The 18,843-nt window shown below is 29.6% G+C and overlaps 4 protein-coding genes across 4 annotated transcripts; 1 reads left to right on the top strand and 3 right to left on the bottom strand.

Moving 5' to 3' along the window:
- The first annotated feature begins 2,894 nt into the window (after window positions 1–2,894).
- LOC118481808 lies at window positions 2,895–3,738 on the top strand. The gene is made up of 2 exons (XM_035977086.1): window positions 2,895–3,359; window positions 3,490–3,738. Exons 1-2 carry the CDS (start codon window positions 2,895–2,897, stop codon window positions 3,736–3,738), a joined length of 714 nt encoding a protein of 237 aa, XP_035832979.1.
- A 525-nt stretch (window positions 3,739–4,263) lies between these two features.
- Window positions 4,264–5,526, bottom strand: LOC110876581 (ATP-dependent DNA helicase PIF1-like). Its single transcript, XM_022124747.1, has one exon. The coding sequence runs from the start codon at window positions 5,524–5,526 to the stop codon at window positions 4,264–4,266; it is 1,263 nt and encodes a 420-aa protein (XP_021980439.1).
- A 91-nt stretch (window positions 5,527–5,617) lies between these two features.
- Window positions 5,618–9,525, bottom strand: LOC110876582. The gene is made up of 6 exons (XM_022124749.1): window positions 9,249–9,525; window positions 8,899–9,147; window positions 8,373–8,811; window positions 7,330–8,270; window positions 6,015–7,235; window positions 5,618–5,931 (listed from the first exon to the last, which is right to left on the bottom strand). The coding sequence occupies exons 1-6, from the start codon at window positions 9,523–9,525 to the stop codon at window positions 5,618–5,620; spliced, it is 3,441 nt and encodes a 1,146-aa protein (XP_021980441.1).
- Window positions 9,526–15,977: 6,452 nt separating this feature from the next.
- Window positions 15,978–17,927, bottom strand: LOC110876583 (replication protein A 70 kDa DNA-binding subunit C-like). The gene is made up of 9 exons (XM_035977087.1): window positions 17,775–17,927; window positions 17,406–17,673; window positions 17,225–17,324; window positions 16,985–17,112; window positions 16,768–16,852; window positions 16,560–16,692; window positions 16,249–16,457; window positions 16,034–16,154; window positions 15,978–15,986 (listed from the first exon to the last, which is right to left on the bottom strand). The coding sequence occupies exons 1-9, from the start codon at window positions 17,925–17,927 to the stop codon at window positions 15,978–15,980; spliced, it is 1,206 nt and encodes a 401-aa protein (XP_035832980.1).
- Between the last annotated feature and the right edge of the window lie 916 nt (window positions 17,928–18,843).

An 18,843-nucleotide genomic window follows, 5' to 3' on the forward strand; every position in this document is an offset into this window, starting at 1 on the left:
ATTATAAAACTATATACAAACCTTCATAATTTGCCAAAGATCATATATATTTCTCAAAGGAGTATTCATGATAAATTCATCAGTTGACATCTACAATAATATAAACGAAAAGTTAATTTTGTATGTACAAAATAAACTAAAAAGTGGCATTAATAAATGAATAGAGTCCTTGTAGATTACAGTAAAAAATAAAAAATTAAACTCATACCTTCTCAAATTCAAGGTCAAATAAAGTTTTTTCTCTTCTAATGTATACATTTCTAACAACTTTGAACATGTATTTATAATAACGTTTTAATTTAGGAAGTTGTTTCATTTAAAATGTTATATTACGATTTAAATTTAAACTAAATGTATATATAAAGTAAATACTAAGATGATTGTATTTATTTTTGGATTTATGAATTTTATATTTAATATATATGTTTTTTTTAGAAATAGTTTGACTATTATGTTTTTGGAATGAATCGCTGCCTAGATAATTAATACACTTAATTTAGAAAGTTTAAAACTATTTTAATAATGTTTTAGTATTTTTTTAGAAATTTAAAACAAATATTAAAATTATAATAATTAACAAAGGGTAACTAAATATTTTTCCGCATACTTAATAAATTCTAAGTTAAATTTAATAAACATAATATATTGCAAAAAACCAAAATTTACAATTTTTATTAACTAAATTTACGGCCAGAATTTAATTTTATGATATCGCTAACATGTATATGCATATATTTAAATAATGATAATAAACTTTTAATTTTGGAAGTTGTTTAATCTAAAGTGATATGTAAATTGTTTTGGAAGTACTGAAATTAGTTTTGGTAATTAATCCAAGAATATCAAATTCATATTAATTCTGTATTCAAGAATATCAAATTTAAAATTGAAATAATGAACTATGGATTTTATAACACATTAAACTATCTTTTAGTATACATCATAAGTTTAAAACCTATATTATAATAATTAACAAACTATAACTCAATATATATTATTCAAACCGAATAGAAAATTTTGATAGGAAGGGAAAGAACACACTAATTAGTTTATAAATTTTATTTATGTATTTTTTTTTTCAAATATAAATTTTCCTATCCCGGGATGTTCCCGGGTGATAGCCTCGTATTTTTATATACTCAGTAATTTTTAACCTATATAAAATAACTTCCTTATATGCTTTATAGATTATTTATATAGAAGATCAAACTGGGGGAATTATATAATAAATTTGGTAATTATTCTATTAATGGAATTTTGATTGTATTTTTATTATTTGATTTTTTTAAATAACCAATTATGTAAATAAAATACATAAAATCATCCGTTTTAATAGTCGCCTGTAAAAACATTTTAATAATACACAAGGATTTAAGATTCACGCGCGGATCCCGGTTTTATATAACCGACCCGGAAAAGGAATAATGATATAAAATTGTTTTATTATTTTTTGTACAAAATCTTTTAACACATATGTCTTCTGTATATTCAAAGATTTTCTCCCACTTCCCAATAACCTCCATCTTCTTCATCGGTTACATCATCTTCGTCTTCTTCACGTAATCAGATCATAAAGGTATGATTCAATAACTTAAATTCTGAATTTCATTGTACTGTTCTTGTTAAATCTTGCAAAACATTGTTAAGTTTGCAGTATTCTTCGTCCATTGAGGATTTTCTTTTCTATTCATGTTTGTAGATCTATTTATCACATTCGGCTGTTTATTAATGATATTAGTTGAACGATATGTGTTATTTTGATGTATTCCATGTAATATATGATAAAAGACATGTTAAAGGTAAGATTCAAAAATTGTGATGTTGAATTTTGTTTACTATTTTTTGATTAAATGTTGCAATCGATTTGTAGATTTTGATTTGGTTGTTGATGTAGGCCACAGTGTTTTTTATGTCTTATTTTGAAGACTTTTACTTATTACATGTGTTACAGTAAAGGATTATTTTGTATTAGACATGTGGAAGATGTTATATTCGTAAGTATATGTTGGATTACTGTTATTATATACTGCATGTTTATGGTATTAGGTCTTAGTTTCTAGATATGTTAATTTGATTATATTAGGTATCATCATCATTTTTGGATTATGATTATTGTGAAAATCATTTTATTATGTGAATATGTTATTTAAATTATGTTCATTACATTCATTATGTTTTTTATTCACCGGAAGACCTAATCTAATTAGTTCATGTTTGTTCAAACGCAGATCAGTATGACGTCTTTTTATAAAATATTTTCCTCCGAGTCTTCAGAATATCTAGTAAGATAATTAATCTTATAAGTACAACATTTTTTTCCTCATTTATTTATGTTAATACATGTTATTTTTTTACAGGAAATACCAAATCAATATAGCAACAGATTCCTATTGAATGCTGAACCAAACCTCAAGCCATTATCAAATGTGTGAACGGTAAGGAATTTGAAGTTCTTTTGACTAAACATAAAGATGCGTTTGTGTTCATGGATGGTTGGGAACATATTGTAGCCAAACTATCGTTTACGGACGGTTGTTTTTTGATGTTTAAGCAAATTGACTTGTATTCGTACTTGTTAACACCCTTTAATAATATGCAAGACCATCCGATCTTCGGATCTAATGTTCCTTTGTTTACCTCCATGTCTACCGAGAAAACGATAAGCAATGTTGAGTACTTCTGTCAACGCTTCACACAAGAGTCCAATGATAATTTGGTGAGTATACAAACAATATTTTTTTATGGTTTTCAATAACAAATTTAAGTTATTTCACCTGCATGAATATTATACGCAGATAATTCCTGCTGATTTCGTTGAAGATACAATACGTTTACCATCTATTAGCAAGTTAACATTCAAGGTCCATGGTAATTTGTGGGACAGTTTTGATGTGATGATTCAGAAAGACCGTAATCTTAAGGTGTATCTTCTCTACGATTCATGGGACAATGTTGTGTCTTACGTACCTATATACCCGGACTATTACGTTGTGATGAGGTACATTTTTAAACAAAATTTCCAGCTGGTTGTTTATGACTTGAATGGTTGTGAGATTCTTGTGCTGAAGCGTGTATATACGATTGCTGCTGTAAACATACCTAAGCCAGGTACTTTAAATATTGAAATACAAGACACCGATGATGAAACCAATCATGAAAACGATGAGGATGAATCTGATCCAGATTATAATGAATCAATGGATGATGATTCTGTTGATGTTTCTTCTATCTTAACTAACTCTGATATCGATGGAATGTATAATGAGGAAGACGTTGAAGTTTCAGATTGTGAAGAAGATAAAAAGGGTGATCCGGACTACAATCCTATTGAGTTTGAATGGAAGTACGACAGGCGTTTTGTAAGTTGAGTTATTGTTCATATTTTACATATATTGAAATAGTAGAAAAACCAAAATTTGTTTTTAGTATTTAATTTTGCAGTGTTATACCACTCATAATCTAATATTTTGTTTTAATTATTTATCTTAGCGTCTAAGTGCTGATCTTGCTGAAGCATCAAGAATTGACGTGACTATGGAGATGTATGTACAGAACTTGGATGGAGTGGATACGTTGATTTCATTTCGTGGTGAGAAAAACGGTGGTGGTTTTCGATATGAGGCTTTGGAATGGCGTACGAAATTTACCAAACCAAATGGTATCATTCCTCCTGCTAAGTGCACGTTTGTTTATTGCCCAGTTCAAAAGAAATTGATTTTGAAGAAGGTTGTCAAATAGTTCCTTTCAAACTTAGGAATTTTGTTGGTTGGCTACTTTAGGTTCATCTCATTTTGGGACTTTATCTTATAATGCTTTTTGAACGTATTAACAGATGATGATGTAAACCTTTTTAGACTACTAAATGATATAAAACTTATTTTGTGTTTTTATTGATACATGTTTAATGTTTAATCTTTAATATTTACTAACTGTTATTTAAAGATGATTGTTGCTTATTCATTATAGTCAATATATTAAAAAAGTTAGGTATTTGATGTAAGAGTACACAATATATTTAAACAACAGTTAATATATCCATTTGGGCCTTCAATCAAATGTTAACAAATGAGACCATATAACCGATGATTATCTATATGTGGATAAAAAATATATGATTTAATGATAACATTGTACTAAATTAATATATGGAAATTTAATAAACAAACTCAAATAATTAAGGAATGTTCATAATAGTATATTACATTAAAAAAATGCATCAACTTTTATTAAAAAAATAATAATATACAAAATTATTTATTAGACTTAACATAGGTGCGTAAAAACTTCTTTATAAACAACATTCGTTGTAGTATCTGTCGGTTTACCTTCCTTATCTAGAATTAAGATCTTAACCCCTTCTCTTGATTTAACTCTTGATAAGGCTACATATAACTGACCATGTGTAAAAACTGGCTCTTTTAAAAAAAGTCCAACCTTAGACAAAGACTGTCCTTGACTCTTATTGATTGTCATAGCGAAACACACAGCAACAGGAAACTGTCGTCGTTGAAAAGCAAAAGGTATTTTTTTGTCCGACGGTATCATGGTAATTCTTGGAATAAACGTTCTAGTTCCAACATTAGCACCTGATATAATTTCAGCTTCCATAACCCGCTTCCCAAGAAATGTAACCTGCAACCTTGTACCATTACATAATCCATTTTGTTGGTCAATGTTCCTAAGAAGCATAATTGGAACACCGACTTTCAAAACCAGACGATGATTTGGTAAACCGGATATCTTTAACCCATTCAGAACATCAGGTGAATACAATTCTTGCTGGAAGGAATCATTAACTTGTTCGGTTTGACATATACTATCAGAGCTTAGGTACTCTGTTGGTTCACCAGGAAACAACTCTAACAATCGATCATTGATTTCATGTACGACCTCATTTTTTGGTGTAAGAATGGCCCTTTCTGAAAAATAATCTCGATCCATATATCTTTGTAAAACGGATGGATATACAAATTGAATCAAGCTTTCAATGGGATCCAAACAATCTGTGATTAGAAGATCAGAAGGTATTTGTACAGTTGCCACACCATCATTGTCGCCTCCTACTTTACCCTCACCAATATCGAGAAGCCATTTGGCAAATTTGTGCGTCTCCTCCAATCTAGATTTATCAGCACCAATAGTCAATCTCATGTTTTTGGTCAAAGTAAGTAACTTACATTGGGACCATATATAAGATGAACTCAACGAAGCGTTGACAATTTGTTGCCTACTGCCGTTTGGAATTACTGGAAGAATCTGTCTAAAGTCACCACCAAAGACGATTACTTTACCTCCAAACAAACTATCCGAATTAAGATTGCTTTTGTCGATCAACACATCTTTAAATGTTCTGTCTAAAGCTTCGACAGCATGTCTGTGTACCATAGGTGCTTCATCCCATATGATCAACCTAGTATGTTTAAGTAAGTAAGCTACATCACCATCAGGCCGTATGTGACACATAGAACTCTCATCTAAATTTATGGGAATGTGAAATCTAGAATGGGCTGTTCTACCTCTAGACATTAGTAAGGAAGCAATACCACTGGAAGCAACATTTAGAACAATCTGCTCTCTAGACCTAACCGATAAGGCTAACGTCCTCCACAAAAATGTCTTACTTGTGCCTCCATAGCCGTAAACAAAAAAATACACCTCCTTTATCACCTTCAACGGCTGCCATTATTTGATTATAAACGGAGAGTTGTTCATCAGTTAGAGAAGATTTTAGAGTAACTAACTCGCTCTGCATTTGAGGAATATCGAAAGATAGTTCTTCGTCAACCAAGCGATTGTTTCCAACAGCAAATGAATCATAATCAGGATAAGGAATTGTTGACCATCGTTTCAATGACGAACCATTTCTAATCAAGTATTTTTCAATCTCCACCAATGTTTGATTCTTCAATCTCTCATCCGACATTACAAGTTCTGAAATAATAAAAATAAATATATATAAACAATATGAATAAAATGTACTGAATAATAATATGTGTCATATATTAAAAAGATACCTTTGTTTTTTGTCGCTTTTCTTTTGTTATATAAAATGTCATCACCCAAGTATTTCCATGTTTGTTCAAATACATATTCGGGTCTTGATAATGTGTTTGACAAAAGCAAAGTAACAAACAGTGCACGAGTAGAACGACCATCTTCCACAAAACTGGCTTCTTTGATAGCTTCAATATATTCCATGTCATCATCCAACAAACCCATAGCGTAACACGCATCTCTGAAAGTTGGAAACAACTGACCATCAACCGTTCTAATTTCTTCAAATGATCTTGGTCCTTTTACTTTGTTTAACAGAATTCTAAGAAAATACGGTTCACCCAGTGCAGGGGACACCGAATGAATGCGTCCGAGCTGTAACAGTTTTCTTTTACGTGGTGCCCATCGTCTATCTTTTAATTTCCAACAGAATTTAGTAGGAAACTCAACATAAGTAAGTTTGCGGGCTTCTTCATCTTTTATGTTCATCTCAAACCACTTTAGAAAAATCGAAGACGAGACTGATGGCTTTTCCAAAACAACCTCTATATCGTCTTCAGCTCCAAACACAACATTTTGTTGACCTTCAAGATGAAAAGGAAGTCTCATAACTGGAGGAAACCTGTAGTGAACTTCATTTGCAAATATCCTCCAAGAAGCTTCACAGGCGGAAACATACCTACAATCATAATAGGCTTTGATCTCATCCTTTCCCTTTTCTTCATTTTCTATACCATCTCTGTTTGACACGACAAGCGAAGCTCTGTCTGCACCTTTATTAATGTACTTAAACAGATATTTGATAGAACCAGCTTGATTGCACCATTCAACATTAATGTGGGCATGGTATCTTTTTAAAAGAACCGGACTATAAGGAACAACACTTCTGTTGTCTAATTGAACTTTGGACTTTATAATAGTCTTACCATTGTCTCTTCTTCTATATACAGGGAAACCATCAGCATCAGTGGTTGTTTCCGGGTTGAATTTTTTTGGATAATTCTTTGAACATCTACTATCAACCATACAGGGACAATTGGGATTTGCATTCCCACATGGACCATGAATCATAAATTCAGATACAAGGGCATAGAGGCTAGGATCTTCCATTTTATCCGGTATCTCAGCAGAAACAAATTTGTCTAAATGATCAATGGACATAAGTTTGGATTCCGGTTTCAAGAAAATGCAAATGTGAGCATGAGGCAATCCACGTTTTTGAAATTCGACAGTATAAATGGCTACAATAAAAATTACGATATTCAAAAGATTGTAAAACATAACATTATAAATATTTTTGGTATTATAATAATGATATGAAAATAAGATTTATACCTGCACTTAGTTCTCCAAATATTTTTTTGTCCTTCAGATCCTTTGTAATTGAATCTAGCTTTATCTTAAACAATCGACACAAAATGTCTGGTCTATCCTCAGGGTTGATTGAAGTATCTCGAAGATATCGTTTAATCTCTGGCCACTTCGGATTACATGTAACCGTAATAAAATAATCCGGATATCCAAACCATTTACATATAGCCATAGCATCAAGATAGTTTTGCTGCATATACCGAGAACCACCGGTAAAAGATGATGGTAAGACTACCCGTATACCGGTATTAGATAAATCATTTGTTCCTTGATTGTTCAACTTTTGCAGATTTTCATATGTTTCAGACCTAAGATGTTTCCGCTGAAATCGGATATAATTAAGCCTTTCACTCTCAATCATGGTGTATGCATCTACTAAAAATTGTTGGAACAGTCTCCGAGCATTTAAAATTAGAGAAAAAGAAGTTGATCGATCCTGAATTCTATAAGCAAAGAATTCTCTCATTGTACATTTGGGTCGAATTTTTTTTAAGGTACGTACACCGTCCCTATGTGGAATGTCTATTCTATATCCGTCATCACCATTGGGAAAAAAGATTGGATACTGAAGAGCTAAATATGATGGATGAAGTTCACTAATTCGTTGAAGACCGTCAGTGTGCGACTCAACAACAATATCACGATGATCAATTATTCGTTCGAGATCACCAACAATCAATGCAACAACTTCTGAAGTTGAGGGCAAATTGTAAGTACGACCATCAAGATCTCTTTTGTAAATGAGACGAAGCTTGAAGTTTTCATTAGGATTGTCATTGAAGTGGTTTCTTGCCATTCTATAACTTTTAACCAACTCATTATTACGATCCAAGAAGTCTTTTATAAACTTAATTAGATGAATATCTATATGCTTTAAATGCCGATCCGACTTATTCGTAGAATCACTGTTAAAAAAAAGGTATCAAGTAAATACAAAATAATATGTACCATATAAATATTTGTATATTTAAAAGACTAAATGAATAAATACTTTGGTATGATATTACCTGAACAACCTTTTTCGGTTTGAAACTTCATTATCAGTATCATAAATATAAAGCTGAGAAAACTTTGGATCTTTTCCAGGTGCAGGTACCAAACCACCTAATGTATGAAAATTCTGTCCACTTATACGAAATACATAAGGTGCTTTACCACTATTGATGCTCGAATCCACTTTTCCACCCATCGATGTGAAAGAGAACATAGAATTGTATCGACGGATATTTTTTAGAAAATACTTGTTGTTTTCATTACAATTTACAAATAGATCCTTGTATATTGAAGGAGGCTCTTTCAAATCTGGAAGCTCCACTTTTCCATAACCACAACATAAGTAATAAGTTAATTTACCAAATGTAATTCTCCCTTTTCCACCTTCATCAGACCATAATAATGAGTGACACATCTCACATTTAAGGCTTTGATTACCATGATCCAAGTACTCTGAAAGCATAAAATTTATTGACCAATAAATAATAAATTAATAAATAACGTTTATTTAACTACAAAGATTTCTAGTTTTATTATTACCTGTGGATACACCTTTAAAAGGGTCTTGAATGCAATGTAACTCTTCATTCTCATCATCAGAAGTAAGATCTACCATTGGAATAGGTTCGATAACGCGTTTTTTAGGTAAAATATTTTGTTTACCAGATTTAAGCTTTGTCAATGAAGAAGCTTGAATAGAGTTACTATTCTGTGTAACAATGTTTGAAAGCACAGAAAATGGATAACTGGTAGAAGTAGGGGTTAATTGGTTATCCAAATTAAGAGTACCTGTAAAAGACACATATAAACAATACTACCATAAATTAGGATTACATCTATATCTATACATATATGTAGATTGATATAAAACATTTTTTGAGAATACGTACCATTTGTTATGCCACTTAAGGGTGTTGTTGTGGTTAAAGATTTCACACTATAAAGTGTGTGGAAAGTATTAGATGATGAAGGAATATTAGGATTATAATTCTCTTGGTTGATGACGTTGGATCTGTTAACAACTTTAGATGAGCCTCTACCACGGGGAACATTATTTTGTTTATTTGAAGTTTTTCGCCTACCATCGAGATAAAGCTTGCGCATTTTCCTTCTATGAGCGGCAAGTAATGCTGAAATGTAGATATTTTTAGATTCTATATAATTCATATTAATCTATATATAGACTTATAATATACAAAAAAAATTAAACAAAAGTGTATCAATTATTTTTGGTCATAACACATTACGCTAAGTTTTCACATACCATTTGAGTTAAAAGATAATGGAACTGCATCATTTATACCTAAAATAGTAAATATATAAATAATTTGTAAGTACAATACACAATAGACGATAATATATAACAAAAACAAATGAGGAAATGTAAAATACCGATGGATGATTCAGTTGTCGTCCTGGATGATATACCTTATTCAATTGCTCAAAAAAAGTAACAAATTAGAAATAGATTTTAAATGTACAATAAAAAAATTAATGTAACATTCTATAATGTAAAATGTAAAATTTTACCATTGGTGATGTTTGACAAAGGTGATCTTCTAACTGTACCTGAATTATTATTTCATAACAAACAGTTATTAACTTATATTAATTTAAGATGCTAATGCTATAACTGTTAACGAAATACTAAACGTAAAAATAACTTACTACTCGATGATTCTCCAACTGAAGAAGAACATATCATCGGTGTACTTTCTAATCTTCACTTATTTGATATTTTCTATATTAAATAATCCAAAAAAAACAAATATATAAGTCTTATTTTAATTATTAATATAAAAATATAAAAAAGAAAAATAGGCAACAACACATAGCCGTTGTATATACCTATAACATCAAATCAAGATATATTTTAATTGAAAAAAATGATGACAATGTATAAGACACATTTCTCAACACATTTACCAAACAAAATTCATCTTCATCTAAGGCAAGGGTTTTCAACCTCCATTTCATATACTAACTCGAAGATAATCAAAGGGTTTGGACCGTCTGGGTTAATTTCAAACAAAAAGGTACGATTTGCATCTTCGATTATCATCATCATTTAGAAATTTCGAATTTTAACAACTTCATGAAATCGATTTACATGTTAAAGTGTAATATAGTATGAACAGGGTAATAGTTTGAAACTCGAAATCAGTAATATTAATAGCTTTCATGTTTGAAATATCTAAGAATTAGGGTGTTGATGAAATTTACATGTGATCTTCCTTAAAAAAAAGCATAAAGATTAGGTAAGAAAATACATTTACAATAGACGGAAGGTAGAAAGAAATGTGGAAACAAAACTTCATATTTTCAAGAAATATTCATAATTTTTTGTTTTGGTATACATATTATATTGAAATACTTTGATTAGTAAGTAAATAAAGTTTGTTTCTTAGATACTCATAAGAGTGGTATGAAATGTAATTTAGTCACTGAACGAATGTAATCTGAAATATAGTAAATTTGTGTCTTATTTATTATAAATTCATAAGATACAAAAGATATAAAAAACGAATATGAAATAATAAGTTTCATACATTGCAGTTTAGAAGATGGATTTATCATTTGTTCAACGGATGGATGAACCTAAAGACATGTCATTGGTATGAGTACTTTGAGTATCTAAGTTGATTAAATAAAATGTTGTAAACATTACAGTCCATATTTAACTTTTTGTTTATGTATAATATGACATTGTTAATGAAGGTGGTACCTGTTGAATTTGTTAAAAAAAATGGGGACAAGACTGGCAACATATGAACATAGAGGTTCATCGTGAAGACGGTAGACATTGGATGGTAAGACTTAGACACATGGATAGCCTACCAGTATTAACCGATGGTTGGAGGGCTGTTGTTAATCATCTTCATTTGCCAAAAAACACTTGGCTGCCCTTTAAAAGCATTGGAGACAAAAAATTGGAGGTTTATCCTTTCCTAAACGATGTGTGTGGTCAAACTTACATAACAATGAACAACTACACAAAATTGGGTCTTACGGTAAGCGTATTCTTTGTAAAAACTTTGTTAGTAACACATATGTTACTAATTATATTTTTATACTATATTATATTAACTTGCAAGGTAATTCCAGATGAGTTTATTAACATGTTTTACAAAAACCACGAGTTAAACGGAAATTACAAAGTATACGCAGGTGGTAAGTACTGGGATGTGATGGCAGGAAAACTTCATGTAACATATGCTTTTACAGGAGGATGGTCGAAACTGTGTGAGAGTCTGAAAATTATGAATGGTGACACAATGACGTTTGAGAAGATTGATAATGTTGTATTTCAGTTGAGGATATTCAGGAATGGCGTTGATGTTGAATTGGGTTTTAAAGAAGAATCACAAGACAGTGATTCTTGTGAGTTTATATCCCGACAGACATTCCAAGAAAGTGTTTATTTTGTAAGTATCTTTTATTACGGAAAGATCATTTAAATAAAAAAGATTACTTATATTTTAAATATTTAATTACAGAACTATGATCATTCTGATAATGGAACGGATACAAGTGGAGATACTTTGATGCATGAGGTAGTGTATTAGAATAAGTTTGTATTATTTAGAATAAATTGATTAATAAATTCACATAACTGTTTAAATTTTGAAGTGCATAAATGAAAGTTGAACTGACATTAAATAGCAGGAAAAAAATTCTGGGAATGAAAGTGACGAAATGTTGAATATGACCCATCAAGTTCAAAAACATGAAGACTTGACACCACCAGCTAAAAATAGTTCCAGTTCTAAAGTTCCCGTGAACGAAGAGGTAATACTAACTGAATAAACGTTTATATGACATTATATATGTTAGTATATATAAGAATTCAGCTGAATCATAGTTATATACTGAACTTATTTTTATCATAGATTGGAAAAAAAGGCAAAGAGGTTGCTCAAGTGATTTGCTCAACATCAAAAAAAGAAAAGTAAGTGACCAAAGTCCAGAAGTTGTCACACCTTCAATTTCATATTGTCTTCAATCATCAATCAAAAGAGAGGTAATTTTGACTAAACTGACAAGTGTAATACAATTATCAATGCTTAATTTTTGTAACTCCAATTATATAAAGATTTAATGTTTTACATTGATATTGAAAATTGAAGGTAAAAAAGTACAATGAGAATGCACGTAAAGTTGTGGGTGAAAAGCAACTGAGATGTGATAGAAAAAAAACAATAAAAGCTCAACTTGATCCTGAAAATTATGAGTTTAGTAAAAAAGGAGAACACAGATTGGTATGAAATTATGTAACATAAATTATAAAAAGTTTTGTATAATTTATAGGGAAATGATAATAATGGTATGTTTCATTTTTTTGGTAGCGTCTACCAATGGAGGTTGCAAGGAGATCAGGTCTAATAAAGGCACTATATTCATTGAAGATTCAGACACTGGATGGAAGAATGATCGATAACAAAGTGGACATAGAGAAAAATGGTCTAAAACCACGTTACTCAATGGTCAAGTGGGGGAATTTTATGTCTGCAAATGGTTTGAAAAAAGGTGATATTCTTCACTTCAACTTTGTTACTTCAAAACAGGTGCTGGAGTTAAGAAATGTGGATCGAGTTTAAGACAAATGTGTTGAATGATGCTAGTAGGTATAACTCTTGATATATGGGATGTTAATGATTATGGTTTTTTTGAAATATGCATATATTTGCATATGAAAACGTTGGTAGAAGTTTGGTTAACTATATGCTTATGTAATATGTGCATATATCTGCATATATGGATAATGTTAAGTTTTTGGAACAATATATGTTAGTATGTTATGAATGTTAATCATCTAATTTATCTGTTGAATTGAATAAAGTAGAAATAATTAGTCTAATAAAAACAAACACCATTAAAAGTTGTATAAAATGAGGAAGTAACATATAAAATGAATAAAACATACCTGATAATATGTATTCACTAAACGGCTTGATATGATTAGGAACAAAAGACACAGAGATTAGGGAAATGGTAGTAAATTAGTCTTGTAAGTGATTAAGAAGGAAAAACCAGAAAGTATAGTGTTTATATGAAACAAAACACAATGAGAGCCAATATACTTGAATGTATGACTTTATATAAAACAATATCAGTATTTATAGAAAAACACGATAAGTTTGGAATATCATTATCAATTTCTAAAATTGTAACAATTAGAACATAAATTAAGGAATATACCGTTTTAATGAGTTTTTAGGAATTTAATAAAACATTCCTAATATTAAGAAAGGAAATAAATATATATTATTTGAATTATAAACAACAATCATATAGGGATGATTTTAATTAGAGAAGGACGGGAAAAAAAAATCTCATGATAAACCATATTTAAAATACGATTATTCCATAGTGAAATCACAAATTATTTGATGTGAACAAAACTGCTAATTGTCAACATCATAAACTTGATAAACAAAACGATGGCCATTCTGAACAATCACCATCTCCTCCAAAACATTTGCATTAGTTTGAGTTAAATGATAATCATCACCAAAATATAGTTGACTGAGTTCACGCGGCCACAAATCCATCAAGATAGACGAATTGATGAACAAACCTTGGTCTTGGAGCATTTCCTGGAAAACATATCATAAACAAATGAGGTTGAAAACACAAAAACTTAATAAGAAAAGTAATTGTGTTGTCATGTAATCAATATAAGACAATAAATAGTACCATATAATCCTCAACATAAGAACCACGTTGTTCAGCAAATTCTTTGGAGGACAAACCATCACGCCATTCTTTGCATACTAACTTGAAACGATGTATAGATTTGGTATCAATTTTGATTAAAATATTGAAAAGTATCAGGTGAAAAGGAAGCTCAACCATTGTATCTCGAATACCTAAAACATTTTAATCATTGCATAGTATCATTTGGCGGTATGAGAATGAGTTGTGAAGAATGAATATATATAACACTATTATGAATTCATGAAGATATTAAGAGTAATACCTTACTGACCTGCTTAGATGTTATAGAATAAGTGTTCTAAAGACAAGGGTCTTCTATATATAATAATAATAATAAAGATATCAAATATGGAATGATAATGAGAAGGATGTTTTCCATTATTAAGAGATTTGAAATATTATATTAACTTTTAATATTATACAATGTTATTTTTTTAGAAATATTATATGTAAACGATTAAAACTATACCTCAAAATAAAATATTTTAGTTAGAGTAAATAAACAAAAATATTTAAGTGTCATATCATTTGGATATAGTATGTTATTTTTAGAACATGATCATTATGAAATAATGTTTCACAACGAAGATATAAAAAATAGATAACATTATGATTATATTATTTTGTTCATTATGATGAGATTTAAAAAGATAACATGAATATCACGGACTTTGAATTGTGATCTGTGTTTAATATACTTTGATAATAACATTAAATACCGTTATAGATTTAAATATAATATTTTCTGTTCATGTAAAATTATTTACCAAATATATACAAAAATTGATGTTTATAAAATATAGATAAGGTCAACAATTCTTTATTACATAAAAATGGATACTTATGTTGTTATAATAAATTTGATGTTTAGCAAAGTAAATAAGGTCAACAATCCTTTATAACATAAAAATGGAGACAAAGATTGTTACATGATAGTAAATTAAACCAAAACAATCAATGGAAGAAAAAAATTGTGTTTTTCATCATTAACATTAGAATCATATTAACTAACAATTAAATACGTACTGGACTAACTAATATTATTTACAAATTATTCACCACAAAACAAACCAACTAACAATATAATGTATATTAGGAAATAATAATATCCATTTAAAAACCAGATCAATATTCAAAACAAATTGTCAAATGTCTTCTTGAGAAACACCAAACTTAAAAAAAAAATTGGAAATTAAATTTGACACGACACGGATATTTCTTTATTTCTCTAACTTTGGGGTGATCAGGTCCAAGTTGACATCATTGTTGAGTTGCTCATTCCCAGGACTGTTTCGACGTTTAGTAGACGAACTTTGAACAGCATCAACATCATAAACATCTTGAAGGTTACGTTTAATGTTGTCGAACTTTGACTGATCTTGATCATTAACATCAAAATTATCTGGCGTAACACTATCGCCGATCACAGATTGAGACCCCTATAAAAAAGTGAATATAATAATATATGATAAACATAAAATAGTTATTTTTCTATTAATACAAAATGACGTTAAATAAATAAATAAAACAACATACCTTTGAGCAACATTTAACATTTCCAACAGAATCGGACAAGCATTGAACATTTGACTCAGACATATCAGACTGTAAAAAATATACAAAGGTCGGTTAACTTGTCACAGCATGACTAATAGGATATATATAATAAAAAAATATTTTGAAAATAAACACTAACATCATTAATTTTCCATTTATTCTCCAGAGCAGAAAGTATGTCATCATCAAAAGTTAACATTGAAATTCCATAGTTTTCTATCTGGTGTATAATGTTAAAACTGGAAATTTTGATTTGAAATGCAAACTTTTTGTTGATCAAGATATCAAACTCAGATGGAAGTGACTGAAAGGAGCCTTTGGTAGAATTGTCAACCTATACACAATTACACAAGCTTAGTATATATAAATACATATTGATTGAAAAACAAATTAATTTCACCTTTGAGTAAACATCAAGAAGCTCTTTGGAGGTTTTTTTAATAAGCTTAATAGCTTCATAATCAAACAACGTACAAGAAACAGTCCCAGTAGAGTCCTGAACCCTTAGAGGAATCTTGTAACTGATAGATGAAATAAAGTAAAATATTAGAAAGTAAAAAAGAAAGAGTATAGACTTTTTTGGTACAAATTTAATTAATTAAAAACAAACAATACCGATAAACAGGAACAACATCAACAGCATCACAATCAGGGTTTATACACTCAAAAGTCTTCTCATCCAAAACATCAAAACTGCCGTCATCTTTTTCAACCAATGTTGATTTCTCTTCAATTTGCTTCTTATAATTATTGCATGATAAATAATACCAAGGCGTATCATTTGAAATTGCTATAACAGTACCAACAATGATAACCTTTTTCTCCTATAAAATTTATATTATAATAAATAAGATCAATACCATAATGTACCAAATATCGGAAGTAAACAAAAAATAAAATAAATATAAATTTATTAAAAACTTTACCTCAGAAATTGATGCAATAAAAGCAGTCAACACAAAGTCTTCAGCATTAAGAAACTCATCTTTCGGACTGGATATAACTTGAGAGCATGACTGTTTAATGGAAGATGAGTTAGAAAACTCCTTCTCAAGATACCTATAACAGTAGAATATATTATACAACCGGAATGAAAATTTAACATGGGAATCATTAAAAGATATATTATTATACCTGTCTTTGAATTCTTGTATCTGATCCAGATCTGAATTTATGAACACACGACTTGCTTCAAACATATTAGTAAGGCCAATTTTACCTGAATAGAACGTCAAAGTTTACTAAATGATTAAAAAACGATATAATTTTGTAACATCATATAAGGAGGTACATATCGTTACAAATATTTAATACAGCTTTCTGAACTAATTTTCAGAACTTAAACTTATACCTTGATAAATGTTTACTGTGCCAAAATGGACGAGAATAACAACATGATCAGGTCGGTTTTTATCATTCATGTACTCTGACAAAGTGATTGCATAGTTTTCCCATAATGTAAGACTAATCTTCTGATCTCTGTATAATGAATATTTAAAAAATTAAAATAAAACATATAAACTAATAAAGATGTACATACGCAAATATAAAAAACTCCATATATATATATATATATTTATATAGTCAATACTCGAGATCTTTAAGAGTTATGTTCATTCGTTTGGTTTTAGAGCCATCCTTCCTGTTTGCATCTTCAATAGGATAAGACACAACAACAGAACCGATGAAATCTGTATGTTTACAACAAATTGTCAATAGAAAGATCTGAATTTATTTAAATGTTATAATAATAGTGATACAACCGTAAATACCTATTGGAGTATTGACTTCAACTTTTTTACTCAACACTGATTTAAAATCAGTGAAGCGAAAAAAGTACCGAGGACCAGACCAGTTTTCAGTTTTCAGAACAGAACTGAATGCGTACAGAGATAGCTTCTGATCATTTCCAGTAACCTTAATCTTGGTTGTATCTTTGGCTAGTGATGGCTTGTGAAACAATAAACAGTCATCAACAACCAAAAATTTAAGGAACCGTTTGAAAAGTTTATGTAAACAGCTACATTGAATGAATGAACCCTGAAATAGTAATTATATAATGTGCAATTTAGATAAACAAAATGGATAACAATTGTTAAAGAGGAATATAAATAATAGTTAAAAATCTCTAAATTTGTTACCTCCTCATCCATCAACAACATGTCAACTCGATAGATCTGACTATCAGAACCATTCATTTTTTTATTCCACATGGATATGATCTTCGCCTTGATTGTGTAGTTCGTAGAATGAGCATTAAGTGAACTGAACATAGTAATCTTATTGTTCTCCATTTCACTGTTAAACGAAGAAAAATATGATCAGAGACTTATGATGTTTTTTATGATATTAATATCAGAATTGAAAAACTGTTAACGGTTGTACCTTCAATCGTAAAGAACAGGCTATGAAAATTGAGAACAAATATGAGTGACAAACAATAGAGATGACTTCTATACATATATATATATATATATATATATATATATATAAAACAAAAGAGAAAGATATGGAATGATTTGAAGTTGTTTTTGGAAGTTATAAATTAAAATTAATATTTATGGCAAATGACAGGAAGAAATTTATGTTTCATTGGTGTTTCCTAATATAATAGTATTGGTAAAAAATTTGAAAATATTCAAACATAGTCTTTTGCCGGGTGAAATTATTCAAACCCAGGAATAAATGTAACAAAATAAAGCCAAAAATTGAAGGAATAATAAGTTTGATGTGGTAAGGATGAGTGAATGAAAAACGACTAAATTTAGGGTTATCAAATTATTAACTAAGCTTGTGTAAGATTTTAAAGAAATGGATACAACCATATAATTGACACATAGACCTCGGTACCCACTACATACGACAATTGACAATTGGATATTCATCAACATGAAAAAAATAATCGTATGCATAAAACAGAGACAAGTATGACCATAAATAATATAAATTGTAATCTTAGAATAAAAAAAATGAAAACTTACATTTAGTCATATCCGGCTTTGGTGTGTTTAAATACCTGAATATTATGCAAATGAAAAGAAAATCACCAAATTAATACAAAATTAAGGAAGAGCACGATAAGAACCTACCAAATAAACATAAAAAGATTGAATAAAACGAAGCAGCAGTTTACGATGGAAAAAAATGGATCAAACCTTGTAACAAAATTCCTAACCCTAGCTTCTGTAATTCAGAATCCGCATGTATCCC

Source organism: Helianthus annuus, chromosome 9, assembly GCF_002127325.2.
Source record: "Helianthus annuus cultivar XRQ/B chromosome 9, HanXRQr2.0-SUNRISE, whole genome shotgun sequence".
In the NCBI taxonomy this organism is placed as follows: domain Eukaryota; kingdom Viridiplantae; phylum Streptophyta; class Magnoliopsida; order Asterales; family Asteraceae; genus Helianthus; species Helianthus annuus.

Bases quoted from the DNA above. Each gene is read 5' to 3' on its own strand.
- LOC118481808 (XM_035977086.1), top strand. From the start codon at position 2,895: ATGATTCAGAAAGACCGTAATCTTAAGGTGTATCTTCTCTACGATTCA. The intron at 3,360-3,489 runs GTAAGTTGAGTT...TATTTATCTTAG, and splicing joins GGAAGTACGACAGGCGTTTT to CGTCTAAGTGCTGATCTTGC.
- LOC110876581 (XM_022124747.1), bottom strand. From the start codon at position 5,526: ATGTCTAGAGGTAGAACAGCCCATTCTAGATTTCACATTCCCATAAAT.
- LOC110876582 (XM_022124749.1), bottom strand. From the start codon at position 9,525: ATGAATTATATAGAATCTAAAAATATCTACATTTCAGCATTACTTGCC. The intron at 8,812-8,898 runs GTAATAATAAAA...TTATGCTTTCAG, and splicing joins TTTTAAAGGTGTATCCACAG to AGTACTTGGATCATGGTAAT. The intron at 8,271-8,372 runs GTAATATCATAC...TTTTTTTAACAG, and splicing joins AACCGAAAAAGGTTGTTCAG to TGATTCTACGAATAAGTCGG.
- LOC110876583 (XM_035977087.1), bottom strand. From the start codon at position 17,927: ATGGAGAACAATAAGATTACTATGTTCAGTTCACTTAATGCTCATTCT. The intron at 16,853-16,984 runs GTATAAGTTTAA...CGTTCTATTCAG, and splicing joins CACAGTAAACATTTATCAAG to GTAAAATTGGCCTTACTAAT. The intron at 16,458-16,559 runs GTAAAGTTTTTA...TAAATTTTATAG, and splicing joins TTATTGCATCAATTTCTGAG to GAGAAAAAGGTTATCATTGT.